General features: G+C 33.4%; 1 protein-coding gene across 8 annotated transcripts in view; it reads right to left on the reverse strand.

Annotated features, from left to right (window-relative positions):
- tox2 (TOX high mobility group box family member 2) overlaps positions 1 to 12210 on the reverse strand; it is a 171074-nt gene that overhangs the window by 70291 nt on the left and 88573 nt on the right. For 5 of the 8 annotated variants that reach the window (XM_051896181.1, XM_051896187.1, XM_051896180.1 and 2 more), the window contains one exon: positions 10489 to 10581. The exons of the other annotated variants lie outside the window; for them this stretch is intronic. In XM_051896181.1, the coding sequence (XP_051752141.1) occupies positions 10489 to 10581 (93 nt within the window). The remainder of the gene's footprint in view (positions 1 to 10488; positions 10582 to 12210) is intronic. 8 annotated transcript variants of the gene reach the window in all.

Below are 12210 nucleotides of genomic sequence, written 5' to 3' on the forward strand. Positions count from 1 at the left end.
TTAATAAAGTTTTTTGCACAAAAATAAAAACAAAACAAATATATGCAAAAAAAAAAAAAAAAAAAAACAATAATTATTTTCAAACTTCATTCTGAGCCTCTGTCTGAAATTATCTGTTTTTTAAGGCGCGGCTCCTTTAAGGTTGTCAGTAAACACCCACTGTTATGACTGGCTAACATCACTGCATAGGAAACAGTATCAACACCCACTCACTGTTTGAAATGGTTTTATGTTATCCATATAAAACCGTCATTTACAGACAAGGCATTGTGAAATCATTTACTTGCGGTTTGTAATGCAGCTGCTGTCAGATCCAGTACAGCCGACTGCTTCATCTGTCAGCAAAAGTTTCTTTTGCAAACGCTCCATTACACTGTGCCTTGTTTAAAAAATAAAATGCTCCGAACAAACATATAATCCTCCGACGTGATCCGAGACAACATTAAAATAAACCATCCACTTGTTTCCGATGCTGGGATCCTTCTGAAGTCTCTACAGAGAATCAAACCAGCTATTTAAACTGTGAACGTTCTTCCATTTGTCCTGTTGTCGACAGACTCAAGCGCATGGAGTACATCAGAAACTGAACACACATTTGTAAACTGTATCAGTGTAGACAGCATCACTGATTATAATGGCTTCAGAAACTGAACGCACATTTGTAAACTGTATCAGTGTAGACAGCATCACTGATTATAATGGCTTCAGAAACTGAACGCACATCTGTAAACTGTATCAGTGTAGACAGCATCAGTCAATTTTAATGGCTTCTATTTGCTTTAGACGCGACGCTCAAATCCAGTGTAGGCAAATGTCAGCTGTTAAGCAATTGAACGCCAGTGGGCGGGACCTATGGTGTGATGATGTATAACTATTGGTCGATGTCTTGCTCTGGAGGCGGTCATATGCAAATGTATTTCCCTGTGTGACGTCACAGATCCCACAATATCAAAACGAGCCATTTCTGGAGCTTGATTAAATAAATGCTTTGTTTATAATGAGGAGCTCTGAAACTTGCAGGATGTACAAAGACCTCTTATGTGTCAAAAGATCAAGGCAAATTTGATTTCTCATGTCATGACCCCTTTAAACCTGGAAATTAAGTTTTAGGATTTTGGAAAATATATGATAATGCAAGGTTTTATAAGTATGAATATACTTATATACCCTATTTCAACTTAAAAACTTAAAATCAGTTGCTGCCTATATAAGTTATTTCAACAAAGTATATTAAACTGACTTTAAAAAAATTGAGTCGAATCTCATATAACTTATGAAATATATAAATGTTACGGAAATATAAACAGTGTAAGGTTTGATAAGTATAAATATATACTATAAATAATAAATTATAATGATTCTGGACTATTTCTGTGTGATATGAGTAAATTAATTCACCTAGAAATAAACATGTTTACGATTTTGAAAATATCAATATCGTAGAAGTGTAAATATTATATGGTTTTATAAGTATAAATGTATAATACAAATGATAAATATTACAAGATGCTGCATTATTATTATCAATGACACTCATTTACTAACATTTGATTAGTCGTATATGAACATACTGATATTGATCATGTGACTCTTTGTACAGACAGTCAGATTTTCTTCTTCAATTGAAGGAAAATCATCTCAAATCTTTCTAATCATCAGCGTTTGTTCATGTAGCTACAGTTTTGAGACTTTCCCAAATGCATGTTTATTTTTCAGACTCAAAATGCAAGTATTTTCAACTAGAAAAATGCAAAATAGAAGCATTTTCACAAGCAGCCTAGAACTTTTGAACCCAACAGTATTTTTTAACATTTTTAAACATGATGAAATAATGCAATAAGCATTGCAAAGAGGAGTTTAATCATGGTAAAATCACTTTAAATGCACAAATGTGAGTGTCTTTGAGCTTTGAAAAATGACGGCAACAGTAATTTGATACAAAAAAGTTTGTTAAATAGGTAAAACTACTACTAATAATCATCAGGAAATATTTAGTTCATTAATACAGAATGTGCATCAGCATTTTAAACAGCCCACAAGCGCAGCTCATCCAATCAGAAATTTGAGTTTGAATGCAAATTATAAATCATTCTGGATGCTGATTGGTCGATATAGTTAAAACACAAAACTATGGTGTGAAACAGCTGTTGCAGCACGACCTCTCGAACCCAATTGCTTAATTAAACATGCAATTTGATTCAGTTCACCAGAGTCCAATTCACACGTCAGTTTGCTTTGCTTCTGACCTTTTATTCTGTCTCAGTTACTGTAATCTGGCAACCAGCGCGCTCGTCCGGGCCAACTTGGACCGAACAATTCAAACAATCCAGTTGTTGCCAGAACAGCGCTCACAATCCGAGAGAACAGCAGCGGTAATGACGGGAGCTACCGGTGCTCGTCTCCTCTCCGGAGAATGAATAATATTCTGGCAGTGCCGAATCTAATAGGCGCTCTCTCTTAGATATTCAGCTGAGAATGGCACTTATGAAATATTAATATCATACAAAAATATGGCAACTCCAGCGCACTCCATCTCTCAAACTCCAGCGTAATTGACTATGCAAGTCTCTCCAAATCAGGCAGAGGGAGAAAGAAAGGAAAAACAGAAAGCAAGAATATGTCAGCTTTGTGGCAGAGGAAGACGAGCCGCGTCTCACAAATGAGGAAGAATTAAATGTACAGATGTGACAAATGGCCGACGGATCTGATGATTGCACAAAAACACAAACGCACACGCAGCAGAACCCAATTAAACAAGTGAACAGTGATTGTGTGAACGCTAAACTACGGTAAATTACGATAATTGGACATGTTTACACATTCAGATAAATTAAAGCATTAATAACAAACACTTGAATCACAAATGGACCACGACTGGAATGTATTCAAATAAAAAACTCAATGTTTATTCCTGTCTGACCGTGAAGTGTTGAAACCTCCTCGACCAATTTAACATGAAAACAAACGAACACAGAAATGTATTTCACTGCAGATTTGTGAAATGTAACGCCTAAAGAGCCACGCCCTCCATGTTCTCTGATTGCCTAATCATATACGAGTCTTAAAGAGCCACAACAAATTCACGACCTCCAGCTGTGACTGTTATTGTGTGGCTTTATTTCATTCTTCTTTAAAGCTCAAGTAAGAAGAAACACATTTTGTGCGTCGCATTTAAACAGCTTCATGTCCTAAACACACACAGACCAAAACTCAAAAGCTTTCTTTAATAAAAAAAGGCCTAAAAAACTTGTTTTAGATGTGAAAGTCGAGATACAATGACCTTTATGACTTACAGAACTTCTTTATGCAGTGCTAGATCAACAAATAAATAATATATAGAAATAAATAAATGAATAACACATTCATTTATGCCATTTTTTTAAATAATATTTCATTACTAATCAAATTTTTAGTGTGTGTGGATGTATATATTAGTGTGTGCACATATATATATATATATATATATATATATAAATACACACACACACACACAAACTAATAAATATATGTTTATTTGTTTTATCAGGATATATATATATATATATATATTATAATAAATAATATATAGAAATAAATAAATGAATAATACATTATTTATGTCATTTTTTTGTCATATTTTATTAATAATCACACAATAAACACAATAATTTCTATATAAATTGTTATATATATATATATACTAATAAATTAATAAATAAATGTTTATAATATAAATATAAATTAATAAATGAAAAAAACTTCTTTTTTTTTGTTACCGGGATATATATATATATATATATACACACACACAGTCAAGCCAAAAATTATTCAGACATTTTTGATATTTTTGATATATTTTTACTAGTGGGTTCAGGACACTATAGTTCATTTCTGTAAGTGAGGATAGCAAAATAAAGTAAACTGTGACATATTATACCCAAATATTCTTCATACAGTGGACTACCAGTAAAATGGATAAAAATTTGGAACCAAAAATTATTCAGACACTTTGACCTGACCATGTTTTGCTTAAGTGTTTTCTGACATAATTAAGATTAATTTTTTCTGACACAGTTTAACTCTGAGATCTTGTCATATTTTATTACCATTTTTTTAAACTATAGTGAATAAACTGTAATAATGAATGAAATAAATGTTCAAGGTGTCTGAATAAATTTTGGTTTGACTGTATATATATAAATTACTTTTACAAAATTAAATAAGGCCAAATAGATCTTAGAAATTCTCACATGATTAATTCATGAAGAAATATGACACTTTAATTATATACTATGAGGAAACCAAACGCAACATAACATTCACAAAGATTCATAATATACTTGAGTGAAATCAAATATTCAGATGGGACTTGTAAACATGTTACAGTATGATATTTTTGGTTAATATTTTTTGCCTGCACATGCGGCAGCGGAAATCAGCGGAAGAGCCATTGAAAAGTTATAAGATATTTTTTTTTAATAAAAATAAAAACATGCACTAATGAATCATGCACAATAAAATGAGAGATATATTAAGAGTAGTGTAAGTAAACCGGCTCCAATCAGATTTCATGTTGTCTTTAAGGTATATAATGAAAGTGGGCGTTTGGGTTTTAATAGCGATCATGCATTGAAAGCAGTTTATAATTCTGAGACGCCCATAAATCTGTATCACATGAGATTATAGTTCTGGATTACAGAGATGAGAACTCAATTTGAAAACACCCACAAATTAGCATCAATTGATATTGTGAGTTCGCGGGTCCAGACGACAGCAGCGCCGTTCCCGGGATTACACGCTCACACCGAGCCAACATCAAAACACTACATTAACACATATTTAGCAGAGGAGGAAAATTTAAGATCTCATTTGGGTAATCCTGTCGTCTTCACGCGGTTTAGTGTCGTCACCTCGCTGTGTGTGTTTAACGTTCAGCTTAGAGATGAAATGCCACCAAATGAGGGAAACCACTGCGAAAACTCTTAATGAGATCTCGTTAATATCTCAATTGCTTCAGCCAAAAAACTCAATATGAACTCAAACATTTCTCATCAAATGAACTGAGCTGCTATAAACGTTCATTTTATAGCTTTATACTCGTACTGTACGGCAACTATTGGCTCTTATTTGTCTGTTTATTTGTCATAAAAGTTTTAAGAGAAACATCGACCATTTAATCTCATCGATAAACAGCGATGAGATTAAATGGAGAGCAAGAAAACTGATGTTTATTTTTGAAAATTTCACGCTAAATTCAATGTTACTTGCCATTTCTTTGTAATTATTTGTGAAATTAGCCGTTTCTGAAAGAAAATTGTTCCTACACCAATTTCTTTTTCAGTATAGACACCAAAAATGTACAATCGAAAGTCATAAATCTTAATATGTACTCAAACATTTCTAATCAAATGATCTGAGCTGCTATAAAAACTCATTTTATAGCTCTTTACTCTTGATTATGACTATACTGACTCATTTGGGTCTGTTTTGCATTATAAAAAGCATTTTAGGAGAAATATTTGAGACAAAACTGATACTTAAACTCCATTAAATCTCCGAAACAACAACATTTTCCTCTGGCACCATGTGAAAAATGGAGGGAAAGAGACTCACATTGAGAGAAAGAAAGACTGTTGGTTTCAGAGCAATAAAACCCTCTGAAAATAACTGTGTGTGTGTGTGTGTGTGTGTGTGTGTGTGTGTGTGTCGTTCACCTCCAGAGGAAGCTGAAAGGTGAGGGTGGGTGTGTGCATGTGCGGGGGGGTTATTTTAGCTAGTGAGCGGATGTTTAACTGAACCAACTTTTAACTGAACCCTGTGTGTCGAGATGTAAAGATACCGAACAAAGGCCTAAAACCTCGTTCTCCTCCCCTCACCGCAACACCTGACGCACGGGGCCGAGGAGAAACGGCACGTTTCCTCTCAGAGCTGTTAAAGTGGTTGTTCTGAGCTCAACCTTCATGCCAAGGTTTGGTTAGACTTCTTAAAAGGCGGCTGAGGAGACGCTTGATAAAAGGCAGATAATTTTAAACCATTCATATGTAAATGCATGTACGCATCCGGAAAACTGAGCAAAAAAGAAAAAGATTTTTTTTTTCCCTCTGTCTTTTTTTAGATCGTTCCTCAGAACTCTGGGCATTGTAAAAAAATATGATATTTTTTTCTGTTTTATTTATGAAAGTGTCAAGACTCTGTGAAAGAACTTTAACTAACTGCAGAATAATGAAGCGCACACATGCATCAGGCCCTCACGCACCAAATATATGTTTAAATATTCCTATGTATCACTCTACTTTCTATGTTTTTATGATGATCTATATTTTATGATGATATGAGAATCCAAATCGTCCCGCAGAATTCAGGGTTCCCACACCTTTTGACCAATGAATTTCCATGACTTATTCTAGGCTTTGATGATTACTGCATAAATGTAAAATATTCAACAAATTTACACAGTAAAATACTGTTTTCCACTGAAACAGTAATATACCAAAAAAACAATGCATTCTGGGTAATATTTGTCATTTTAAGAAAAGAGGCCTATAGGCTACTTTCTCAAAAATGACAAATAATACTACCTAGAATGCATTGTTTTACGGTATATTAATTTGTTTTGTTTTTTTACAGCTATTATATATATATATATATATATAAAAATTTATTTATTTATTTATATAATATAATATATTATATATAAATTATATTTATTTATATATATGATATAATATAATATAAATTATATATATATAGATTCTATTAATTTCCATGACTTCTAAAAATCTGAATTTTGAATGTTAAAGATTACCATAGTATTACCACACATGCTCAAAAACCATTGTATATGGATACATTTTATGATATTTTTTTTTATTATTTATTGCTTATTGATACTAAAATATTAAAATTTTTAAAATAATAAAACATATTTACTATAAAATTACAAAAAAAATGCACCATGGACATGTTATTCTTCAACACACCACATTAAGTTAATACCATGGTAAAGTAAGAAATCAGAATTTTACAATTTCTAGGTTAAATATTACCATAGTATTACCATATATGCTTAAAAACCACTGTATATCCATGCATTTTGTGGTATTTTTTTACAAAAAGTGCTTATTATTGCACTTTTTAAATATTACAATATTTAAAATAATAAAATATATACTATAATGATAATAAATATAAACATATGCAATGTAAATGTTATTTTTTAACACTACCATGGCATTGTTTAAAGTACCTCACAGTACAATATAACCATGAAAACCAAATGGTCCCATCTTTATCATATTCCAGGAAATCAACATTTTAAAATTCCCTGATATTCCCAGGTTTTCTCATGGCCGTGGGAACCCTGATAATGGATCAGATGAGGTACGACTGGTCAGCGTGAGCTGCTTTGTTAGCACTCCAGCGCTGATAAATGATTTACGATGCCGCTTTCTGGAACATCAATACCATCTCGTTTCTAATTAAAAAGAAGCCGCCCACAATATTGCACACGGCGGTGTTCACTCGAGCAGGACAACGAGAAGATCATTCCAAAAGAAAAGCTACTGCAAAGGATTCGTTCAGTGTTTTGGAACAATTTTATTTCCACAGTTTCACATTTTCAGTTAATGTGCTGAGTAGATCAATTGAAAACAAAAGCGGCGGGCGCTCGCATGAAGTTTGAGATTTTCCAGTGAGTCAGACGTGTTTTACTTTGTTGAATACGGACGTCCTTTCAAGTAACGGAAAGTGAAAAAGGAAACTTGGGTAATTCTGAGTCAAACATGTTCACTTTTGAACGTGAGTCACTTTTGAGGGTGATTGTGTGTGTGAACAGTTGCAGCATTGCAAACATTTTTGCAATTTGCATGTGCACAAAATAAAAATGATGCCTATGATGTATAAAGACGATGCTAAAATGACTGTATGTTCACGTGCATCCTAAATACTACACCGTATTCATGCACATGTTTTGGTTTATAGTTTTGGAAATAATTCACAGACATTAATTCTTCTCAGGCTCAAAGCAAAGAAAAAGAACAATACCCCCAAAGTACCGTGATATTCTCTGAAATACCTTGGAAGAATACCATTGTGCATGAATATGGTAATCATTCAGAGTCATGCTTTTACTTGTTTTGTAAGTCTAAGTAGTTACACTTGACTGTTCAGTTTTTGGCTCAAACTTGAATGTGTGTGAACTTCATGTGTGTGTATTTGTGTGTATGTGTGGGTGGGAGGTTATGGCGGGTGTGAAGTGTGGCCCTATGTGGACATATAGGGGCTCTGAGTTTATCATGTGACCCTCAGAGAACCACAAAACAACCACAGGCAGACAGAGTCACAGTCAGACAACAGGGGGCGCTACAGAAAGCCCTGATCCAACACCTAGTGAGCTGAGTGTCAAAAAACAATCCAATATGGTGGCTGCATCAATAGAAATGTTGATTATACCTATTTTTTTATAGTAAGAATCAATCTTTATAGTTGGGTTATTTTATATAGTATTTGTGTGCTGTGATTTTGAGTCATTAGTTTAGCAACTCATTTGAGTTGAATCACTGTTTGTACGAGTAACCAATCACTAGTTTAATTTCAGTTAGGATACTGAAGACTAAAGCAAACACTAAATGCATAAATATAAAGTTAAAATGTACAGTTATCTTCCTTGGTGTGCACAGGCCTTAAGGCCAGAAATGTGCTAAAAAAGTGTGATTGCAAACAGTAACTAAACAAGATCGATTTCAAGTCATTATGTGCTGAAATGTGTCCGATCACAACACAAGTACTGCATTCTCATTGTTGCCACAAGGGACGCTATAGCAATAATTTTGGCATTGGCGTACTTGCATACACTCCTAAAAATAAAGGTTCTATGAGGGCTTTTGCACCGGAGGAACCTTTTCATAGTTCCTATAACTAATGGTGGAGTACCTGCTTTTTGGCGTGTTTGCACCGCAGGAACTTGAAACGATTTTAGTTCTAAGAATGCCTTTTTGGGAGACTAAATTAGTTAAATTAATAAACTAAATTAAGTGTATGTTAACTGGCCGAACACATGCGAAACACTGGAACTAAAAAGCCATGTAAACACACAGTTTATATTTACTCCACAAACATGAAGAACAGCGACAGATGGACTGACGCTGAAGTCCAGGCACTTTATGTTATGGAGGAAATTCAGTGCGACTTTGAAGGGACCAAGCGAAACATGATTATATATTTCTGCTCAGGCTCTGACTGAGCCCTTCAAAATAAAAGTCTTTTAAAATTAAAGTCCCACACAACAACCAGAGCAACAGGTAGTTAAATCTGTTTTATTTTTTCTCAAATTCTGTTTTTGAATTTTTCTGGATTCCATTTTTTTTTTTTTTTTCTGTTTTAATTTGTTTGGACTCCATTTTATTGGTTTAAAAATCATGTTTAATTAATTGAAATCATGAAACTTATATAATTTAACAACAATTTATTAAAAGTTTAACAAAAAAAAATATTTTTTAGGGCCCTATGAAATATGTTTTATTTTTTTTCTCTTAAATTTCATTTTATTTTTTTACCAAATTCTGTGTTTGTGTCTGTTTTAAGTTGTCTGGATTCCATTTTAATGGTTTAATTAAATTTTAATAATCATGTCTAATTAATCGAATTAATAAAAACAACAAAATTTATTATTATTATTTTTTTAAATTTATTTGAAATGTTTTGTTTCTGTTTTTTCAGAAATTCTGTGTTGTGTAATTTAATTTATCTCAAACATTTTTGTCAAAGAAAATGCTGCACAACAGAGCTTTACTGTTAAAATTAAAACATGGAAGAAAAATTGTGATTATTCCTTAAAAAAATAAAGTTTTAATAATAATTTATTATTATTATTATTAGTGTTAGTATTATTATTACATTGAGAAGTAGCTAAATTCTACTGTTCAATAGTAATATAGTAGTTAAACCGAACTTTTATTTTGATGGGTTGCCGTGAAGACCTTTGAGTTTCTGTGCGTTTATGATATGATAATAGTTTTTCTCAAAATGACAAATTCTGCATTATACAGTAAATTAAAAATTTTTATGACTGGATTCTGCGATTACGTCCGTGTTTACAACATCACGGAAATCATAATGCCCTATAAGTGACAACTTTCAACTTTCAACTGGCGGTGCGAATGAAACCAGGAAAACATCCCTAGGGGAACATTTAGTTTTCGGGGGACTGCCCTGGTGGTTCCTGTTCCTATATCTAAGTTCATATAACTACCTGGTGCAAAAGCCCCTTACGTTTCCATGAAGAACCTTTATCATCCATAGAACCTTTCCATTACACAAACAATTATTAAAATGTTCTTTACACTAAAAAAAAAATTGGTTCTGATCACTGAAAGGTTCTGAATGCTGTGAAAAGCCCCTTTCAGAACCTTTATTTTTAAGAGTGTAGACTATGTTTCTGGCAGTGGCATCTCACTAGGGTTTGGATCAGAGCTGGAGAGGGAGATGAAGGTACGGAGCGTCGGGTCTCACCCCTGAAGAGGGCAGTCTTTTCTCCTCAGGGTTGGGCCTCACGGGTAATGCGCCGTACAGCCTAACACCTCGATCTCCTACACTGTATCTGCTCTGTAGAGATGGAGAAAAGAGGAGAGCAAGAGAGAAAAGAGAGAGGAGGCAGAGAGGAGAGAAGAACAGAGGGCAACGGACCCAACTTAGAAGTGTACGAGAGACAAAAAATGACTGATTCATCATTGACAAACAACCAATAAGAGCTTCAAAAATCAAAACATCATGAATAGCGAACAGGATTTTTGTGGTGTTTTCCCTCACTGACATGTTACTATAGTTGCTAGAGTGTTGTAGGTGGTCAACCCCTTTTCAACCCTCTTTCAAAGTGCATTTATGGGACTTTTGCACCTGTTTTATCATCAGTGGGTGTAACTTTAAAACTTAGTGTTCGAGGTTTGATCACATGACTATCAGCACTAGTACTAGTGATGATTGACTTAAAGGCCACTAATAACATATTGTGCTCAGCAGGAATAATGACATATGAACTGATTTCAGTCAGTCATTCTGGCCTCTGTATCAGTGTGTGTGTGTGTGTGTGTGTGTGTGTGTGTGATCTCCTCTGTCCCACTCTGTGTGTGAGGCTTGTTTGAGGAAACGCTCCCGGCAGGAGTTTTGGCAGTCTGGGTTTGGGAATCAGAGCAATCCAACATCTAATGATTCACACAAGAGAGTGTGCCAAACACACACTCTCACACACACACACACTCTCACACACACACACACGCATATGAATGTACACACATATGAATGTAGTGTACTTGTAGTGCACACCGCTGTCTATCAAATGACCTGAGAGAAATGGATGATGAAATACGGCCTCAGGCTCATTAACAAAATAACATGGTACATTTACATGGCCATACCATGGTATTCTTTGAAGTACTAAAGCACTTTTTTTCTCGGGGAAAAAAAATTATATGTTCAAAAATATCAATACAAACTTGCCTTCATGTACAGTTTTTTTTCACAAAATCAGAATACAGATTTTTTAAATTTTTATATATATATATATATATATATATATATATATATATATAGGGTGAATTCAGGTTGATTGGGACACTTTTTCCCAGTCAATTAAATGGCAAAAAGCGTCCCAATCAACCTGAAGTCAACCTATATATATATATATATATATATATATATATATATGAAATAATTTATTTTAATTTAGACTAACTTTTCTGAATTAGTTTGTTAAAGGTAGCAAAATATTTACGTTGAGATAACTTGATAATTTTAAGTTAAAATGCATAAATTAGTGTACTCAAATATTTCAAGTTAAGAACAATAAAAATGCACGAGTACAAAATAAAAATCTTACTTAAACTTTGAGTTTCTTATTCAACTTTTTTGAGTTCTGACAACTTATTAGGGTTTACAGTGGAGTAAATAAATTTGATTCACAAGAATTCAAAATAAAAAAAGTTAATTAACTTAATCTTTTATGTTAATTGCTGTCAAAATGTATGAGCTAACTCAGTACTTCAAGTTAGGAGCAATTAACATGCATGAGTACTACAAACTTAAAACTTGATAGTTCTGCTTACTTAAAATTGGGAACATCATAACTCAAAAAAACTGATGTGAAGTGATTACCTCAAATTTTTTGAGTTAGCCCAACTTATTTGGGTTTACAGTGCACAGATGTCCATAATTCTAACCTTGAAATCAGGATTAGGA

This window comes from Ctenopharyngodon idella, chromosome 6, assembly GCF_019924925.1.
Source record: "Ctenopharyngodon idella isolate HZGC_01 chromosome 6, HZGC01, whole genome shotgun sequence".
NCBI classification, from domain to species: Eukaryota; Metazoa; Chordata; class Actinopteri; order Cypriniformes; family Xenocyprididae; genus Ctenopharyngodon; species Ctenopharyngodon idella.